Below are 16,176 nucleotides of genomic sequence, written 5' to 3'. Positions count from 1 at the left end.
TCCAATGAGGATTTTCCAGATCCACGCCTCGAAGCAAGTGATCCGGGATCAACCACTAATCCAGGCTGGTCCTGGCCGGTTCCAGCGACGGTAAGGGCAGATGGAACTCTTCCGACTTGGAATCCCAACGAGAAAGCAGCGCCCTCTGCAAAGGTCTCATATGAGCAAAGGCCCAAGGAACCAACTCCAGGGCAGATGTCATAAAACCAAGAACCTACAAATAGTCCCATACCACGGGTGAGGGAAGAGCCAACAGGCGCCGAATCTGAGACATTAACCGCTCCATCCTCACCAGTGGCAGGAAAACCTTGCCCACACCAGTTTCAAAACGTGCTCCTATGAATTCCAACATCTGAGACAGAACCAGCTGTCTCTTGGCATAATTGACGACCCAGCCTAGGGAATGCAGTCGACGCAAAACAGACTGTACCGCAACTTTGCAAAGCTCTTCCGATTTCGCTTGTATGAGCCAGTTGTCCAGGTAGGGATGAACCAATATCCCTTCCCGCCGAAGGCTCGCTGTCACCACCACCATCATCTTAGTGAAGACCCATGGAGCCGTCGCCAGCCCGCAGGGTAGAGCGCGAAACTGGTAATGCTGTCCCATGATCATGAACCATAGGAACCACTGATAGTATTCTTGGATTCCTATATGGAGGTAAGCTTCCGTCAGATCCAAAGAAGCCAAACATTCGCCCTTGTGGACTGCCGCAATGATGGAGCGCATCGTCTCCATGCAAAACTGAGGGACTCGCAACGCCCTGTTGACCTTCTTCAAATTCAAGTTTGGCCGGAACGAGCCCTCCTTCTTGGGAACCATGAAGTAAATGGAGTAATGAGCAGTCCGACATTCGGCTGCGGGAACAGAGATAATCGCTCCCAGAGCCTTCAACCGAGACAGTGTTTGAACCACTTGTTGCTTCATCTGAGACCCGCAGGGAGATACTAGGAACAGATCGTGAAGCAGCTGGGTGAACACTCCACCCCCTCCGGAGGCCCGAGAGATCGTGGCAGGCTAGGGCTGATAGAAACAGGTGCACTTTTAAATCAAACAACTTGCACTGTCTTTTTTTTTTTTTTTTATCAGCCCACAAAACAGGGGAACAAACATTCCTGAGCAACCAGTCTAAGCACACACCAGAGGAATTTTACTTCTCTGGGTTAACATGTAAGGGGGAGAGTGACCAGCCCACCGGTAAAGCCTCCCCCGCAGCTCACCGGGTCAGTGTACAAGTCTCCGGGTAAACGGCTGTAGGGCAATGCCCTGCCTCGCCTGCCAGCAACTAGCTGCCCTTTTAACAAACTTGAAGAGATTTTTTTTTTTTTGTAGATCAACTACTTAGCTATTATTTTATTATTTTAAGGTTGATCTAGTCAAAGGATTCCCCCATAAATCAAACCTGTCAGAAGAAACATCCCCAAAAAGGAATTTAGACAAGGATCAGAACCGCAGGTTATGCTCTCTCGAATCTGCTGGAGTCAGAGAAATACTGAGGGATCGCAGGTGGCACACCAGGTTATATAGTGGGTGCTTTCAGCTTTTCTCTGACTCCATCTGCTGGAGGGGAGGCATAACCCAGCAGTCTGGACTGATCCTGATACGCCAACAAAGCAGGAGGATAGGCTATCTAAGAAGGCCGTGAAGGCAACAAAGTAGGTTAGATGCCAAGAAATGTCCGATTATGACTTTTTATTGGGCTCCTTTTATTGAAAATATGTCTCCAATAAAAAGTCATAATCGGACATTTCTTGGCATCTAATCTGATCCTGGTACGTACAGGGAAATAGCATTTTAAGACAACACGAATAATCAGACAAAACATGTCTGTTATTTTTAGTGTGCTTCAAAAAAAAACTATTTTATGCATTACATACCCTTAGTTCTTAATATCATGTACTACCCCCTTTTGTATCAATGACGACTTGCAGTCTTTTGTGATAGTTATGAGCAAGACCCTTTATTTTCTCATATGGTAAAGCTGCCCATTCCTTTTGGCAAAAATCCTACAGATCCTGTACATTCTTTGGTTGTCTAGGATGAACTTCATGTTTGAGCTCTCCCCAAAGTGGCTCAATGATACTGAGGGCGACAAAACAGGATTAGCAGCCAGATGTCCAAATAATATCCTTTATTGGGTAGTAACATGAGTAAATGAAAAATGCCCAACTCTGGCCGAGTTTCGCCCTCTTACATTGGGGCTACGTCAGGGGCTACAACATACATAGCCCCAATGTAAGAGGGCGAAACTCGGCCAGAGTTGGGCATTTTTCATTTACTTGTGTTACTACCCAATAAAGGATATTATTTGGACATCTGGCTGCTAATCCTGTTTTGTCGCCCTCATGGCTTTTTTAGACAGCCTTCCTTGCTGTTTCTTCAGTCAATGATACTGAGGCCAGGAGACTGTGATGGCCACTCCAGAACATTCACTTTCTTCTGCTGCTGCATCCGCTGAAGGGTCAACTCTGCCTTATGTTTCAGATCATTATCATGTTGGAAAGTCCAAGTGTGCCCCAACCGCAGCTTCCTGGCTGATGAATGCAAATTCTCCTCCAATATTTTCTGAAAAGAGGAATTCATCCTGCCATCAAATTTTCACTAAATTCCCTGTGCCACTGTAATTCACACACCCCCACAACAGCAGAGATCCACCTCCATGCTTCACAGTAGGGATGGTGTTGACTCCTCTCCAAACAGAGTTTATGGTTGTGACCATAAATGAAGAAATTACTTACCTGATAATTTCGTTTTCCTTAGTTTCAACAGATGGATTTGTCCTGAGTCCATCTGGTTACACGCTAGGAAAATTCAATTTGGTCTCATCACTCCAAATTATTTTGTTCCAGAAGTTTTGAGGCTTCTCTAGGTGCTATCCGGCGTACTGTAAGCGGGCTGTTTTGTGGCATTGGTGCAGCAATGGCTTTATTCTGGCAACTCTACCATGCACCCCACTTTTGTTATTGTGCATGCTGAAACACCCACACCACTTTGTTTCAGATAAGTCTTTTTTTAGATAGAAACATAGAAATGACAGCAGAAGAAGACCAAACGGTCCATCCAGTCTGCCCAGCAAGCTTTCACTTTTTTTTTCCCATACTTATCTGTTATTCTTGTCCCTTGTAAGTGACTTTTTGTTCTATTTCCCTTCCACCCCCGCCATCGCCCCACCATATCCCAACAAGTTTTCCTGGCAGTTGTCTCTAAAATCTTTCTTGGTCTGGTTTGGTATAAACCAAACCTAAAATTTTCCACTTTTTGATCAGAGTTTGAACAGTACACGACTGGCATTTTCAAATCTTCGGATTAACATCTATTCATCAACAGGCATTAACATTTATCAAAAGAAGTGATCCTTTACATATTATCTAAAGATCTAGAACACGAGATTTGAAGTACAGAAAATAAATTAAAATAAATTTCACATTTTGGTCAGTGCTTGGAGGGTTTTGTTTTTTGGGGGTTTTTTTTTACAATCTCTCGTTAAAATTTGTTCCTCATTTATCAATTAATCTCTCTTGTCCTTCTTGTTATAGTCAGTCTCTACATTCTGATTTGGGATTTAAATGTGTACACACATAGCAAAGCAAATAAAAAACACAAAACTGCTTATGTAAAAAAAAAAAAAAAAGAAGCACTAACAAAGAGTACCTGCTCTGTGCTACTCCAAAGGTATACATTGCTGAGACACAGACCTTCTGGAGGAACATTACAACTTGTCTTTCAGTACAGGGCAGAGAATTCTAACAAGATAAGCAATCAAAATAGCTAAATCTATATGGCCTGATTTTCAAAAACATTTATGCACTTGAAACTGGGTTTTACATGTGTAAATACACTTTACCCGTGTAAGTGGGCTTTTGAAAATTGCTAAAATATATGCCATTGAATTGTCAATAACTCTTAACACAGGTAAATGGCATTTGAAAACTGGTACGATAGTATGTTACATTTACATGCGTAATGAATCAACCAACCTCAAACCCTCTCTCACTAATTCCTGCTGAATATTTATCATACTATTACCATTCACAACTGTGTCATATTTATTCATTTGATTACCTATGTACCGTTTCATAGTCTTATTTTTTCACTTGCTATTCTAATGTATCAATAGGCTGAAATGTAAATATTGTGCTGTTCAATTTCTCCCCTTCCATCCCAAGTTTATTTTCCTTGTTTTTTGTAACTTTCCCTCTCCCTTTTTCTGATTCACTGTATTTAAAGTTCAAGGTTCTTATTGAAAATATTGTTTTTTACGTTACGTTATGCTTTACACTCCTTGTTATTTGTAAACCGGGTTGATGTGATGCCTATCATGAAACTCGGTATAACAAAAACAATAAATAAATAAATAAAATAAATAACTCCTTTGAAAAGTAACCTGATAATGGGAAAAATGCTTAGTAAATGAGGCTGTAAGTTTGTGCCTGAGTCAATGGAGCGTGAAGTGACTTGCCCAATGTCACAAGGAGTGTCAGCAGAATTTGAACCCTGGCTTACCTGGTTGTCAGCCTGCTGCTCTATCCTCTCCAGAAAGTGTAGCTTACATTGTTAATTTTCATACATCATCTATTACCGCACCAAAAAAATGTGTTTAATAAGTACTTGACTGAGGTGCTCAAATTTTGTTTTGAAGTGTTGTCACCCACTGAGAGAATATACTACTTGCTCTCCTCTAGACAGGACCCGAGTGGAGGTACTGGAAGTCAAGATACAAACTGTCTTCCAAAGCAGGGCTATTTGACAACCGTTTTGGAACAATCACAGGAGTTGTTGACCAGAGAAACAGTTAGTGACTTTTGATTTGAACCAGATAGGATTTGGGCTCTTAAAGCATTCTTTCATAATAGATATGCCTTATTTTTTTTTAATCAGAAGTCTGGGTTTTCTCTGACTTTGTAAAGCTATTCAAGATAAGTGAAGAACATTTCTAGCAATACATTCTACGGCTGTCCAACTCAAGACAGAGTTTTTCTTAAGTTTCCTGTTAAATGTATTAAGTATCAGGAGATATGAATTGCCTTTTTTGATCCTACTCAGCTTGAGAAGTTTTTGGTAGATCACACAGCTTAAAAGGCTCTTTAGATCACAGGGGTTAGTGTTTATCCTTGGTAGAGTATCAACCAAGTTTCCTCCCAACTCCATTTAAAACACTTGCTGGGGATCATGTGATGACCTGCTAAGGGAGCGGATGCCTCTGCCGGAGCTCCTAAGCAGCCCCCTTTTACATCCTATCTGGGATGCTGTTTTTTTTGTTTTTCTTTCTCAATTTACTTATTTGGGTGCTTGTTATTCTGTTGGTGTTTGGTTGGAATAATTATATGGGCAAATTTGTTATTCAGGAGTCACCCGATATGTTTGCCAAACCATGGAAAACTATGGCCATCAAAAGAAAATCTATGCAGAAAGTTTTCACTACAGAAGTCTCCTTTCTGGCAGAAGTTATTAAAGAAATGTCTGTAGAAATTTCAAAAAGTTACTAAATCAGTAACGGATGTAATGGAGGATTGACTTTTCAAAATGAAAATCTTTCTCGAGGATCTTTCTGAATGGGTGGACTCACATGAGGCACAGATTCAGGCAGTGGAATCCCGGTTCTCACAACAGGAAGATCGATTGACAGATCTACAGGCTCAGGTCTGCCAGCTTCTATAGTCTAATGAACAACTTTCCAGTAAACTAGAAGACCTTGAGAACAGGTCTCGCAGGAGTAATATTTGGCTTACTGGCATTCCAGAATCAGTACAAGACACCGAACTTAGCCTTTTGTGCGAGTGTTGGCTGCCTGAGCAACTAGGTCTTTTGGGTGAACAGAAGCTGATTCCCATGGGGACAGCACACGGGCTTGTGATAAAGAGAAAGTGGACCAATCTTAAAAGTAGTCGATCTCAACTGGCAGACCAGCAATGACAGGGTGATTGTTGGGTTTCATTGTTTAACAATTTGGGAGGGTTTTCTGTCACTTTTTTGTAGTTCTTTTTTATTTTTATTTTCTGCTATTTTCACTAGCATGTATGTTCTTTGTTTAACTAATTACCCGGTTTTCATGTGGTAAACTCTCTTGGTGCTTGTATGTTTTATTTTTATTGTTCTAGCCCTCATCAAAATCTTCTCTTGCTGTCTCACATGAACCTATAATTAGATTCGGATTTTATACTTTTTTTTATTTTCAGAGGACAGATGTTTAATTTCCTTTTTTAATATTTTGGGGATGGCATTTCCTTAGCATGAATTTTTTTTTTTTTTTTTACTTAACTGTTTACAAGGCAGCCAGGACTTTCGGAAAATGTTTAATTAATCATCCTTGAAATATATTTCGCAAGGGAATGAATGCTGTGTGATTGAGCACTGTCCAGTGAGTATTAATGTGTGAGTTGTATATGGGGATTTTATTTTATCTGTTATATGTTGTTATTATGGGTGACTATGTAAAAGCCACAAGACATGAACATTACTGTATATTTTTATTCTCTGGTATACTTGTTATTGTTGCTGTTTAATTCTTGATGTGGATTGTTTATATTTGCAATTTCTGGAATAAAAATATTAATAAAAAAAACCGAACACACTTGCTGCGTAGGTTTCATGTAATGTTATGATTTCTTCTGTGTTCTGGGGGGGAGGGGGGGTTTCCTTGTTTTTACAACTTTTGTCATGCATTATATAAGATTTTTTTCTTGGAACTCTTTTTGTTAAAAATTAAAAAATACGAAAGGTTATTGCTATTTTCAGTGCACAAATACTCCTAATGAAAGGTTTATTTACAATCTAACACTAGGACTCTTCATATGTGTAGCAGAACTGCAACACATCAAGATGGATCAGTCTTCTGCTAAACACTACTCAGAACTAGAGAAAGATTATAATAAACCTCTCAAAAGCCAGAATTGCACTCAGGCTGCTAAAAACATTGTATAAAAACCAAATCTGGCAGGTGATTATTGGCATCCCCGTTCTTTTCTTCCTTACGTTTTGGATTGGCTCAACTTCCTCCATATTTGATCTGAGTGCACAATCCAATCAGGACCTACCCTAACCTTGCTCGTTGCCATTTATAACAGAAGGTTTTGAAGCCAAAAACCACAAGCCTTCATTTGTAGCTGCAAAGATTTTTCACAGATAAGGCCCCAAGGTCTTCCCTTCATAGCCCAATGACTGTAGCAACAATCAACAGACACAAACTGACTGCAGCTCCCTTTGGAGACTGCTCTGTGTGACCTCTGAATCCCACCTACAGGTGGCATGGTCATATGTTTCAGGGCATCCCCAAACACATATAGGTAAAATAACATAATATATACATATATTTCTGATTAAGATATGCACACACATTCTCATACTTACATCTAATACAGAAAGTGCAGGCAAAAGACCAATATCCTCTGAAAGACACTGCAGTTTGTTGGATGCCAAAATTAGTTTGGTCAAATCTGTCTGCTCCCACCAGCGATCGGCAGCACCAAAGGAGAGATTCTGATGGGCCTCCTCTGGAGTGTCCAAATTTATTCTCCATACATTCTGAGGTACTATGATGAAGAAAATGAAGTGGCATATGCAAGTAGATTGTTAAAACATACAGTTTGGAGAATTAATGTTATGTGCCAACAAAAAAAATGTTTTCCCTACTTCCTTCCTTCACTGAATATATTGGAGCCAAAGCATTCAAAAAGTGTGAAGGGAGAAATCAAATTATGGATTCATGTACATATGTAATCTTAACACCATCAAATATATCAAATACAAGGCTGACTTCTGCTTCATTAATAAGCTTCCCTTTATCTCTAATATTCCTTAGAGAGGTGCATATGTTGGCAACCTTCTGATAATAAACCTTAGTAAAAAAAAAAATTGCTTCTTGCCAAAACGAAAACACAACTGGCCCAATTCATTAAAAGATGACATTGCTAGAACATTCAAGACATGAAGTCAAAAGTAAAAAGGAAATGAGAGGGGAAAACTCATTCAGAACAGAGGTAAAAAGTATGAGCAAAGTGTTTCTCTATAACTTCATCTATTGTGGCTAACTCCACCAGTTATGGGAAAACAAATCAATTTTACCAAAATTCCTATACTGTAAAATGCAATACATTTTAATTACACAAAATAAAACTAGTAGGAATTGCAAAAAAAAAAAAAATAAATCTACATTTCAGCTAAGAACAATTTAATCAGTTATGAACACAACAACTTCAATATAACAAAACTGTACAGGGCAGATTAAGGGAAAATGTTCACTCCATCTTGAAATGTGCTGCATTTTAAGAAGGTACCATATTTTATGAATGTGCCTGCTCCATCTAAACATGGGTCTGCTCATTCTTTAGATCTTAAATTTGTAGTCTTTTAACAATATTCTTGGAAATTATTTCAGCTATGGCGGTGTGCACATTCCTCACTCTGGTAAAGGTGATAAGGAATAACAATTTGTGAACTGTACATCTGCTGCAGCTCCATCCATATTGTACAAGAAACTTAAATTCACAATTTTTTAAACCTCACTGAGGTGTCTAACATCAGGGCTTAATTTTTGGGGAAATGGGGTGGAATGCAGTTCCTGCACTTCCAAGAGGTAGAGCAACCAGGGGTATTCTGCTCCAGCCCTTCCCCTTCAGGCAGACTGCAGTGAAGAGGGGATGAGCCTGAAGCACACAGAGATCAGAACTGCCACTCTGTTCTCTAATCCAGCCCCTCTCCCACCTCCTCTATTGTAGGGAACAGAAGGGAAAGAGGTGATATTGAAGCAGACACTGCAGACCAAAAAACAAACACAAAAAAAGGTTTGAATTAGCACAAGTTTGAAAGTTGTGAGCTATAGTGCCAACTGTCAAGGCTTCAGCCCTGGTCTTGATGAATTGCACTACCGTGCACAGTTTTCAAACTTTTGCTAATTCAACTCTTTTCTGTATCCACTACCAAGGGCTTAATTTGTGACAGAACAACCCAGAACAGCATTCTGCCACCGTTTTTGTGGGACCCAAGAAAGTGGAGCAGAGCTGGCAGTGTACATCAGTTCTGGTTCCCCTAAGGAAACAAAACAGAGACAGTAGTTGCATGGATCATTTATGGCCCCCCAGCCCTTGGAGGAAGCAGAGAACAGATAGGCAGATGCAATATTGATGCACGAAAAATGCCAATCAGCCTCAATGGGCACCCGATGCAAAATACAAAAGGGCTGCCGCAGTAAAAAGGAGGCACTAGGAGAAATTGTGTGCCCCTAGCACCTCCTCAGCAGCAAGCGACCAGGAGAGGTGGCTGTCAGCGGGTTAGGAAAACGGATGCTCGTTAATTGAGTGTCCCTTTTCTTAACCTGACCGCCGGCACACTTTTTTATTTTGTTATTTTTTTTTTTACTCAACTCCTTTATTCAGTTTTTCTGACTTAATATTGCCACGATATGAAGTCCGAGGAAGTAAAGAAAAGCAGTATTTTCTGCTTTTGTCAATTTTAGGGGAACTCAACGCCTGCTCCGGGGCAGGCATAAATTTCTGCGAGTAAAAATGTGCACATCTGGTGTTGGGAGATAAAAGCTAATAGCCTCATCAACATGAATTTACATGTGGTGAATGCTATTAGCTTCATGAGGGGTTGGACGCGCTTTTTGGACATACTATCCCCTTATCGCATAAAGGGTTGTGGATGCGCATCCAAAATAGACATCAAACCACGGGTTAAGCAGTGTGCTCCACTGAGCACATTGTATTACATCAGCCCAAGAGAATATTAGTGCTGCTCACTTCGAGCCAAGGGCAGCCACATGGTTTTGATTTGGGTAAGGGGGTGGGTGGGTGCCTCTGGTCCCGCCTCTTTGAACAGGTCAAACTAGCTCTGCCCATCTTACCACTTCCTTTTCGTCTACAAATGAAGGCCTGGGTCCATACCAGGTTTTCAAGCAATGTTGATGGAGCGGGTGGGGAAAATAAGAATTCTTATTAGATTGAAAACTAGCGAGAAACATTTTTCTCCGGGTCTCTAATAGTGCAGTCACAACAGGGCTGTTTCTACAGCTTATGTTCGTTTAATGTACTCTATCATTTGTTTAGAAATAAGCTCCCATTTAGCGTTACTACAGGCTGACCTAGAGTCACTCTCCGTATGGAGCTAATGTAAGATGAAGATCTGATTTTCATAAACAACAAAGCAGATATTTCCAAGCGCGTTGAAAAGGAGGCAGGGCTTCCGAGACGTTCTGCCGGCAAGCATTCGTGGAAGGGTTGCCGCCCCAGAACTGCACAGGGCGGGCCTGTGGGGGTCAGTTTCTCTCCCCCCGCCCATCCCCTTACCTTCCGTTAGGCCGCGGGCCGACAGATTTAGCTGGCCGCTTTTCCGGGCCGCCTTCAATATGCCCAGCGGCACAGCCGGCTCCTGGGTTTTCTCGCTTCGGAAGCCGGCTCTGGGATCTGCCGCTTTCCCTCCCGTCCTAAACCGCGACATGTCAGGTGAGCAACCCCTCCCCCCAAACGGAGAAAACACCGCGCGGCCTCAGATTACGTTTTAAGAGTGGCGCCAGTGGCACGCGCACAGACGCGGGATGAACTTAGAGCCGGCTGCCTTGCTCTGGAGGCGCGAGCCTAACGCCACCGTCAGCTGACCCACATTCATGCGCCACCCTTTCTGCAGTTCATTTGAATTTACCCGCCCTTTTCCTTACTGTTAATTACGGTGACCCTGCTTTCTGCCCCTTGAAAGCAGAGCTACAAATGTGGCTGTCATATGATATAGCCGCCCAGATTCTCTACCCAAAGGAAGACCGGCTTACTGAGGGGTCGTTGCAATAAAGTGAGGGTAAAAACGTGCATCCAAACTGGGCACCCGTTTTCCTAACGCGAGCACGTCCACCTCTTCTGGGCACTTGCAGGCCGTTTCTGTAAAGTGCGCTTGTCTGAGCACACCGTTTAACACCAGCTTGGCCGTGCTTTTTCGACTTGCGTCTATTACCCCTTATACTTGGGCCGATACAGTACAGTGCGCACTGTTAGCCGGCATTTGGACGCGCTAGCTTTACCCCTTATTCGGTTAGGGGTAATAGCGCATCCAAAACGCACGTCCAACCCCCGCCCCCCGAACCTAATAGCACCCACAACATGCAAATGTAAAAACTGCTTTTCTGTGCACCCTCCGACTTAATAACATGGTGATATTAATTTAGTCTACCCTTTAATTTTTTTCTAGATATTTATTCTCGCTATAATCATGCCGAGCATTCACCTACGTCCTGTTGACGAGTTACTATTATTATTATTATTATTATCTATGTAATATTTAATTTAATCTATTATTAATATCCATATGTTATAGGTTATATGCTAAATGCAATATGTTATACGTTATATGTTAAGAAACGCTGTTCCATGTAACGCCTTTTGTGCGAAAGTTTTGTTATATGTAAACCGACCTGATTCGATACTTGTATTGAGAATGTCGGTATATAAAAATCCGAAATAAATAAATAAATAAATAAATAAAGTCTGAGGTCCCAAAAGTTTAAAAAAATTTAAAATGGGCCCGCGGCTGGCGGGTCAAAAACCGGACGCTCAATTTTGCCAGCGTCCGGTTTCCAAACCCATGGCTGTCAGAGGGCTCGAGAACCGCCGCCGGCAAAATTGAGCGTTGGCTGACAAACCCGCTGGCAGCCGCCGCTTCCGTCAAAAAAAAGAGGCGCTAGGGATGCGCCTCTTTTTACTGCCGGCATAAATTAAAATACTGTATCCCGCGTACAGGAGAGTGGCCTGTGTACGTGCTGGGAGAGTGGGCGCTTGCCTGCTCTCCCACGATTTTACTGTATCGGCCCGACTGTAAGGGGTTTACCACGTCAAAAACTTTCGGCCAACCCCCCCCTGGAAACTAATAGCGCTCATCACATGCAAATGCATGTTGATGAGGCTATTAGTTAGTCACCTGAGATACTGAAAGTAAAATGTGCAGCCAATTGGCACATTTTATGCTCAGAAATGAATGCCCGTCCAAGGGTAGGCGTTAATTCATGAGTAGCCTGAAAATGTGTACAGAAAACACTGTTTTCTGTATACCCTCAGACTTAATAGCCTAGTGATATTAAGTCGGAGGAACCAAAAATGTAAAAGAAAAAAAGTGCCGGCTGGTCCTGGTAGGAGAACGGACGCTCAATTTTGACGGTGTCCGTTTTCCTAACCGATGGCTCTCAGCGGGTTCGGAAAACCAAAACTCATAAAATTAAGCGTCAGTTTCCTGAACCTGCTGACAGAGCCACCTCTCCTGGGCCAAGGAGGCACTGGGGGCTCGTAATCATCCTTAGTGCCTCCTTTTAGTGCGACCTCTCATTTAAATACAGGATCGTGCGCCCAGGAGAGGTGGCTTGGCGCGCATTGGGAGAGTGGGCACTCCCCATGGAGCGCTCTTGCTTCCACGCTTCTTACTGAATCGGCCTAATGATGCAATAATCTAATGAGCTGCTAAAAAGGACACGCTAGGGGAATTTGTGCGTCCCTAGCACTCCATCGGGGGCCCAGGAGACGTGGCTGTGCGCAGGTTAGGAAAACGGAGGCTCAATGCAAGCGTCCGTTTTATTCTGACACGTCCAGTGAAGACTCAACTATTGAACATTGCAACTGCTTGAATACAGGAACCATTTTATAAATAAACATGAACAGTTTTTGAATTGCACTCTTCAGTTTATGCATAATTCTTAATCATCGCGAGCAGCAGAGATCTTCCTCCTACTTAATACCGCGACGATACTAAGAAGGAACAACAAAAAATATTTTTGCCTTTTTATTTGAGCCTTTGACATGCGGCAAGACAACGCCAGCTCCGGGGCTAGCATTAAATTTGCCATATAAAGAAGTATGCGTTGGGCACACGGTGATTTTTTGCATCAGGGGTAATAGCTAATAGCCTCATCTACAGTGCATTTTCATGTGATGAGCGCTATTAGCTACATGTTTGTTTGGACGCGTTAATCCCCTTATAGCATGGAGTGTTAGCCTAGCGCATCCAATTGCTCCTTAAATTGTGCACTAGGCTGAGTGCACATTATTGCATCAGCCCCTGAGTTGGCAAATCTGGTCCAATATTTTGGTTTACCAGGCAGCCCATTTGACTTGTCTTGTAAAATTATTCACCGCAATAATGTGCTGGAGGAGGCATTGTGGTTCCTTGGTTACAGTGAGGAATTTTGTTTCCTGTTGCCCCTAGGCACTATTAGTGTGGGTGAGATGCCACTGCCCCTCCCTCCGATCTCAGGTTTTCTGAAGAACCCTGGTCCTTAGTAGATCTCTTGGGGACTCAGTCCTCAGTTTTTCCCGAGCAACTGGCAATAAATGGCACAAAAAGGCACTTCCAAAGAACACACCCACCCACATTCCCAATCACACACCTAGTTATTCACCCCCGGAGGCCTCTGAACAGAAAGGATTAAGGTGACATGGCTCATCCACTCAAAACTGTGTATCAGAAAAGCACTGGGATCACAACCCAGAGAATTGTAGGGAATGAAGAAATTGTGATCATCTGAGACATTCCTGTTCCAACAGATAAAAAAGCTTGATGCATGAAAACATGATAGTGTGGTAGAGGAGAAAAATACAAGGAAAATATTGCTAATGGAAGTGTCATTACAAGCAACTATTTTGTGGATTGTATGGAGAGAGATCCTCAAGTTTCAAATCATGCAGAGACCAAGAAAATGTGGCAGAAAGACACAGAAATTTTTCAATAGTATTGGGTGGCGTTGGTCTAATTAAAAATGTTTTAGGTGCATGTAAACATGTTGCTTGTGCATATAACACCCTAAGATCTCCAGAAGGAAGCACTCTTTGGGATTCAGAAGATATGCATTTTCACCATTATTTCTCAAATTTTCTAAGGGTCTGTCTGATGCCTCTTAAATCATCATTGTACCATGGCTTCTTATGTTTAGAGGTATTCCTTTCTTTTTTAATAGTTTTCATCTGGATTGGACTTAAGTTTTCAGCTATGTCATTGACAATCTGGTCCCAGGAATCAAATGCTGAGGAGGCATTAGCTTGATTTAATTCCAGTAGCTTATTTTTGATTGATTCTGCAAGTACATACTTTTACCTTCTTTTTTATGAAGGTAAAAGTTTGATTATTTATAATTTTATGAGTTGGGTTGAGGAAGGTTATTTCCGTCTTTATTAACTGGTGATCTGACCAGGGCAATATAGTGTGGGAGGTATTGATTAGACAAATGATAATGGAACCCATGAGGCAGGATGTGATACATGACCTTAGTGCTCACAAATAGGGATAATGTCTCTAATATATGAATAAGTGCCCACCCAGTACTAGTGATCATCAGACAGTATGGTTTGATATTGAAAACAAGATATAGAGAAGTCACAAGACAACCTGAGCTTTAAATTTAACATATACAGACTATGTCAAAATGGGAATGTAGTTGAAGGTAGAACTGGGAGAAAATGGGTGAGGTGGAACAACAGTGGGCCAAATTAGAAGAAGCTATTACAAAGGCAACAAATCTATATGTTGAAAAAGTAAATAAAAGTACGAGAAAAAATAAACCTATCTGATTCTCAAAGGAGGTGGCTGATAAAATAAAGGCAAAAAGAATAGCGTTCAAGAAGTATAAAGGATCCCAAAAACAGGAACACAGGAAAGAATACCTGGTTAAAGTGAGGGAGACAAAGAAAGAAATCAGGAATGCAAAAGTCAGGTGGAACAAAGGATTTCCAAAGAGGTAAAAGCAAGGTGATAAAACATTTTTCAGACATATCAGAGAAAGAAGGGAGGCCCGCAGTGGTTTAGTAAAACTGAAAAATGGCAAAGAGCAATGTGTGAAGAGAGACAAAGAAATGACAGAAATATTAAATATTTCAGTTCGGTATTCAGTAAAGAAAACCCTGCTGAAGGACCGTTGCTGGTTGAGAAGACCATAGATGGGGATGGTGTAGACAAAACTTTGTTTACAGAAAAGAATGTATGGGAAGAGCTACGAAAATTAGACAAGGCCATGGGGCTGGATGAGGGACATCCCAGGATACTGAGGGAGCTCAGAGATGTGCTGGCGGGTCTGCTGAAAGATCTGTTAAATAGATCCCTGGAAATGGGAGTGATGCTGCGAGATTGGGGAAGAGCGGTGGTGATCCTGCTTCACAAGAGTGGGAGCAGAGAGGAAGCTGGAAACTACAGGCTGGTTAGCCTCACCTCGATGGTGGGAAAATTAATGGAGACTCCACTGAAGGAAAGGATAGTGAACTATCTATAAACTGGTGGGTTGCTGGACCCAAGGCACCATGGATTCACCAGGGGAAGTTCTTGTCCGAGAAATCTAATTGACTTTTATGATCTGGTGACTAGAGATTTGGATCAAGGAAGAGCGCTCAATGTGATTTACTTGGATTTCAGCAAAGCTTTTGATACTGTCCTGCATAGGAGGCTCAGGAATAAAATAAGAAGCTTGGGACTCTGCGCCATTGTGGTGGAGTGGACTACAAACTGGTTGACTGACAAGAGACAGTGTGTAATTTATTTATTTTATTTAACATTTTTTGTATACCGTCGCTCAGGGTCCATCGAAACGGTTCACAACAGGTTAAAAATACAGTTTTCGTAAAATCTAATTTACAATATAAAATCCTAAAATATGCATATTAACAAAGTAAAAATATATATCCTGACTTAAGATAGACATTCCTAAAATCAAGCATTAGGTAAAGCTCAACTCATATCCTAAAAAAACTTCAAATTTGTACATCAATGTCTTAATCATAATTAAAATCAGTTAAAACATGTGTTATTACAATCTAAAATGGCCTTTCAAATAATATTCTAAACAATAAAGTGACTACGGATCTAATAGCAAAATGAGCTTTCTATATAAGACTATATATTTAGGTTAATTACAAGCAGCCTAAAATGTCTTTAAGGCTGACTTGAATAAGCTTTACTAAAAATCCATGTCTTAAGCTCCCGTTTAAACTTTTTAAGATTTGGCTCCAACCTCAAGGCTGCTGGAAGTGAGTTCCAAATTCCCGGGCCAGCTAATGAAGAGAGAGAATGGTGTTAAGTGGAGTGCCATAGGAATCTGTTTTGGGACAGGTTCTGTTCAATATCTTTGTGAGCGAGACTACAGAAGAGATAGAAGGTAAAGTTTGTCTATTTGTGGATGATACGAAGATCTGCAACAGAATGGACATGCCTGAAGGAGTAGAGAATGA

The 16,176-nt window shown here is 41.5% G+C and overlaps 1 protein-coding gene across 4 annotated transcripts in view; it reads right to left on the bottom strand.

Annotated features, from left to right (window-relative positions):
- The window catches only part of LRRC40 (leucine rich repeat containing 40), a 123,462-nt gene extending 112,650 nt beyond the window's left edge, over nucleotides 1-10,812 (bottom strand). Inside the window, exons 1-2 of one of the 4 annotated variants that reach the window (XM_029618371.1) lie at nucleotides 10,758-10,812; nucleotides 7,346-7,527 (exon numbers count right to left, since the gene is read on the bottom strand). In XM_029618371.1, coding sequence (XP_029474231.1) covers nucleotides 7,346-7,527; nucleotides 10,758-10,797 — 222 coding nt within the window. In that variant the 5' untranslated portion in view covers nucleotides 10,798-10,812. Of the gene's footprint in view, nucleotides 1-7,345; nucleotides 7,528-10,076; nucleotides 10,151-10,281; nucleotides 10,593-10,757 lie in introns of those variants that run through there. The other 3 variants (XM_029618372.1, XM_029618369.1, XM_029618370.1) reach the window with 3 other exon arrangements.
- Nucleotides 10,813-16,176: the final 5,364 nt, after the last annotated feature.

Source organism: Rhinatrema bivittatum, chromosome 10 (genome assembly GCF_901001135.1).
Source record: "Rhinatrema bivittatum chromosome 10, aRhiBiv1.1, whole genome shotgun sequence".
NCBI lineage: Eukaryota > Metazoa > Chordata > Amphibia > Gymnophiona > Rhinatrematidae > Rhinatrema > Rhinatrema bivittatum.
Note: the sequence above shows the minus strand (reverse complement) of the source record. Positions and strands in the feature narration are given on the sequence as shown.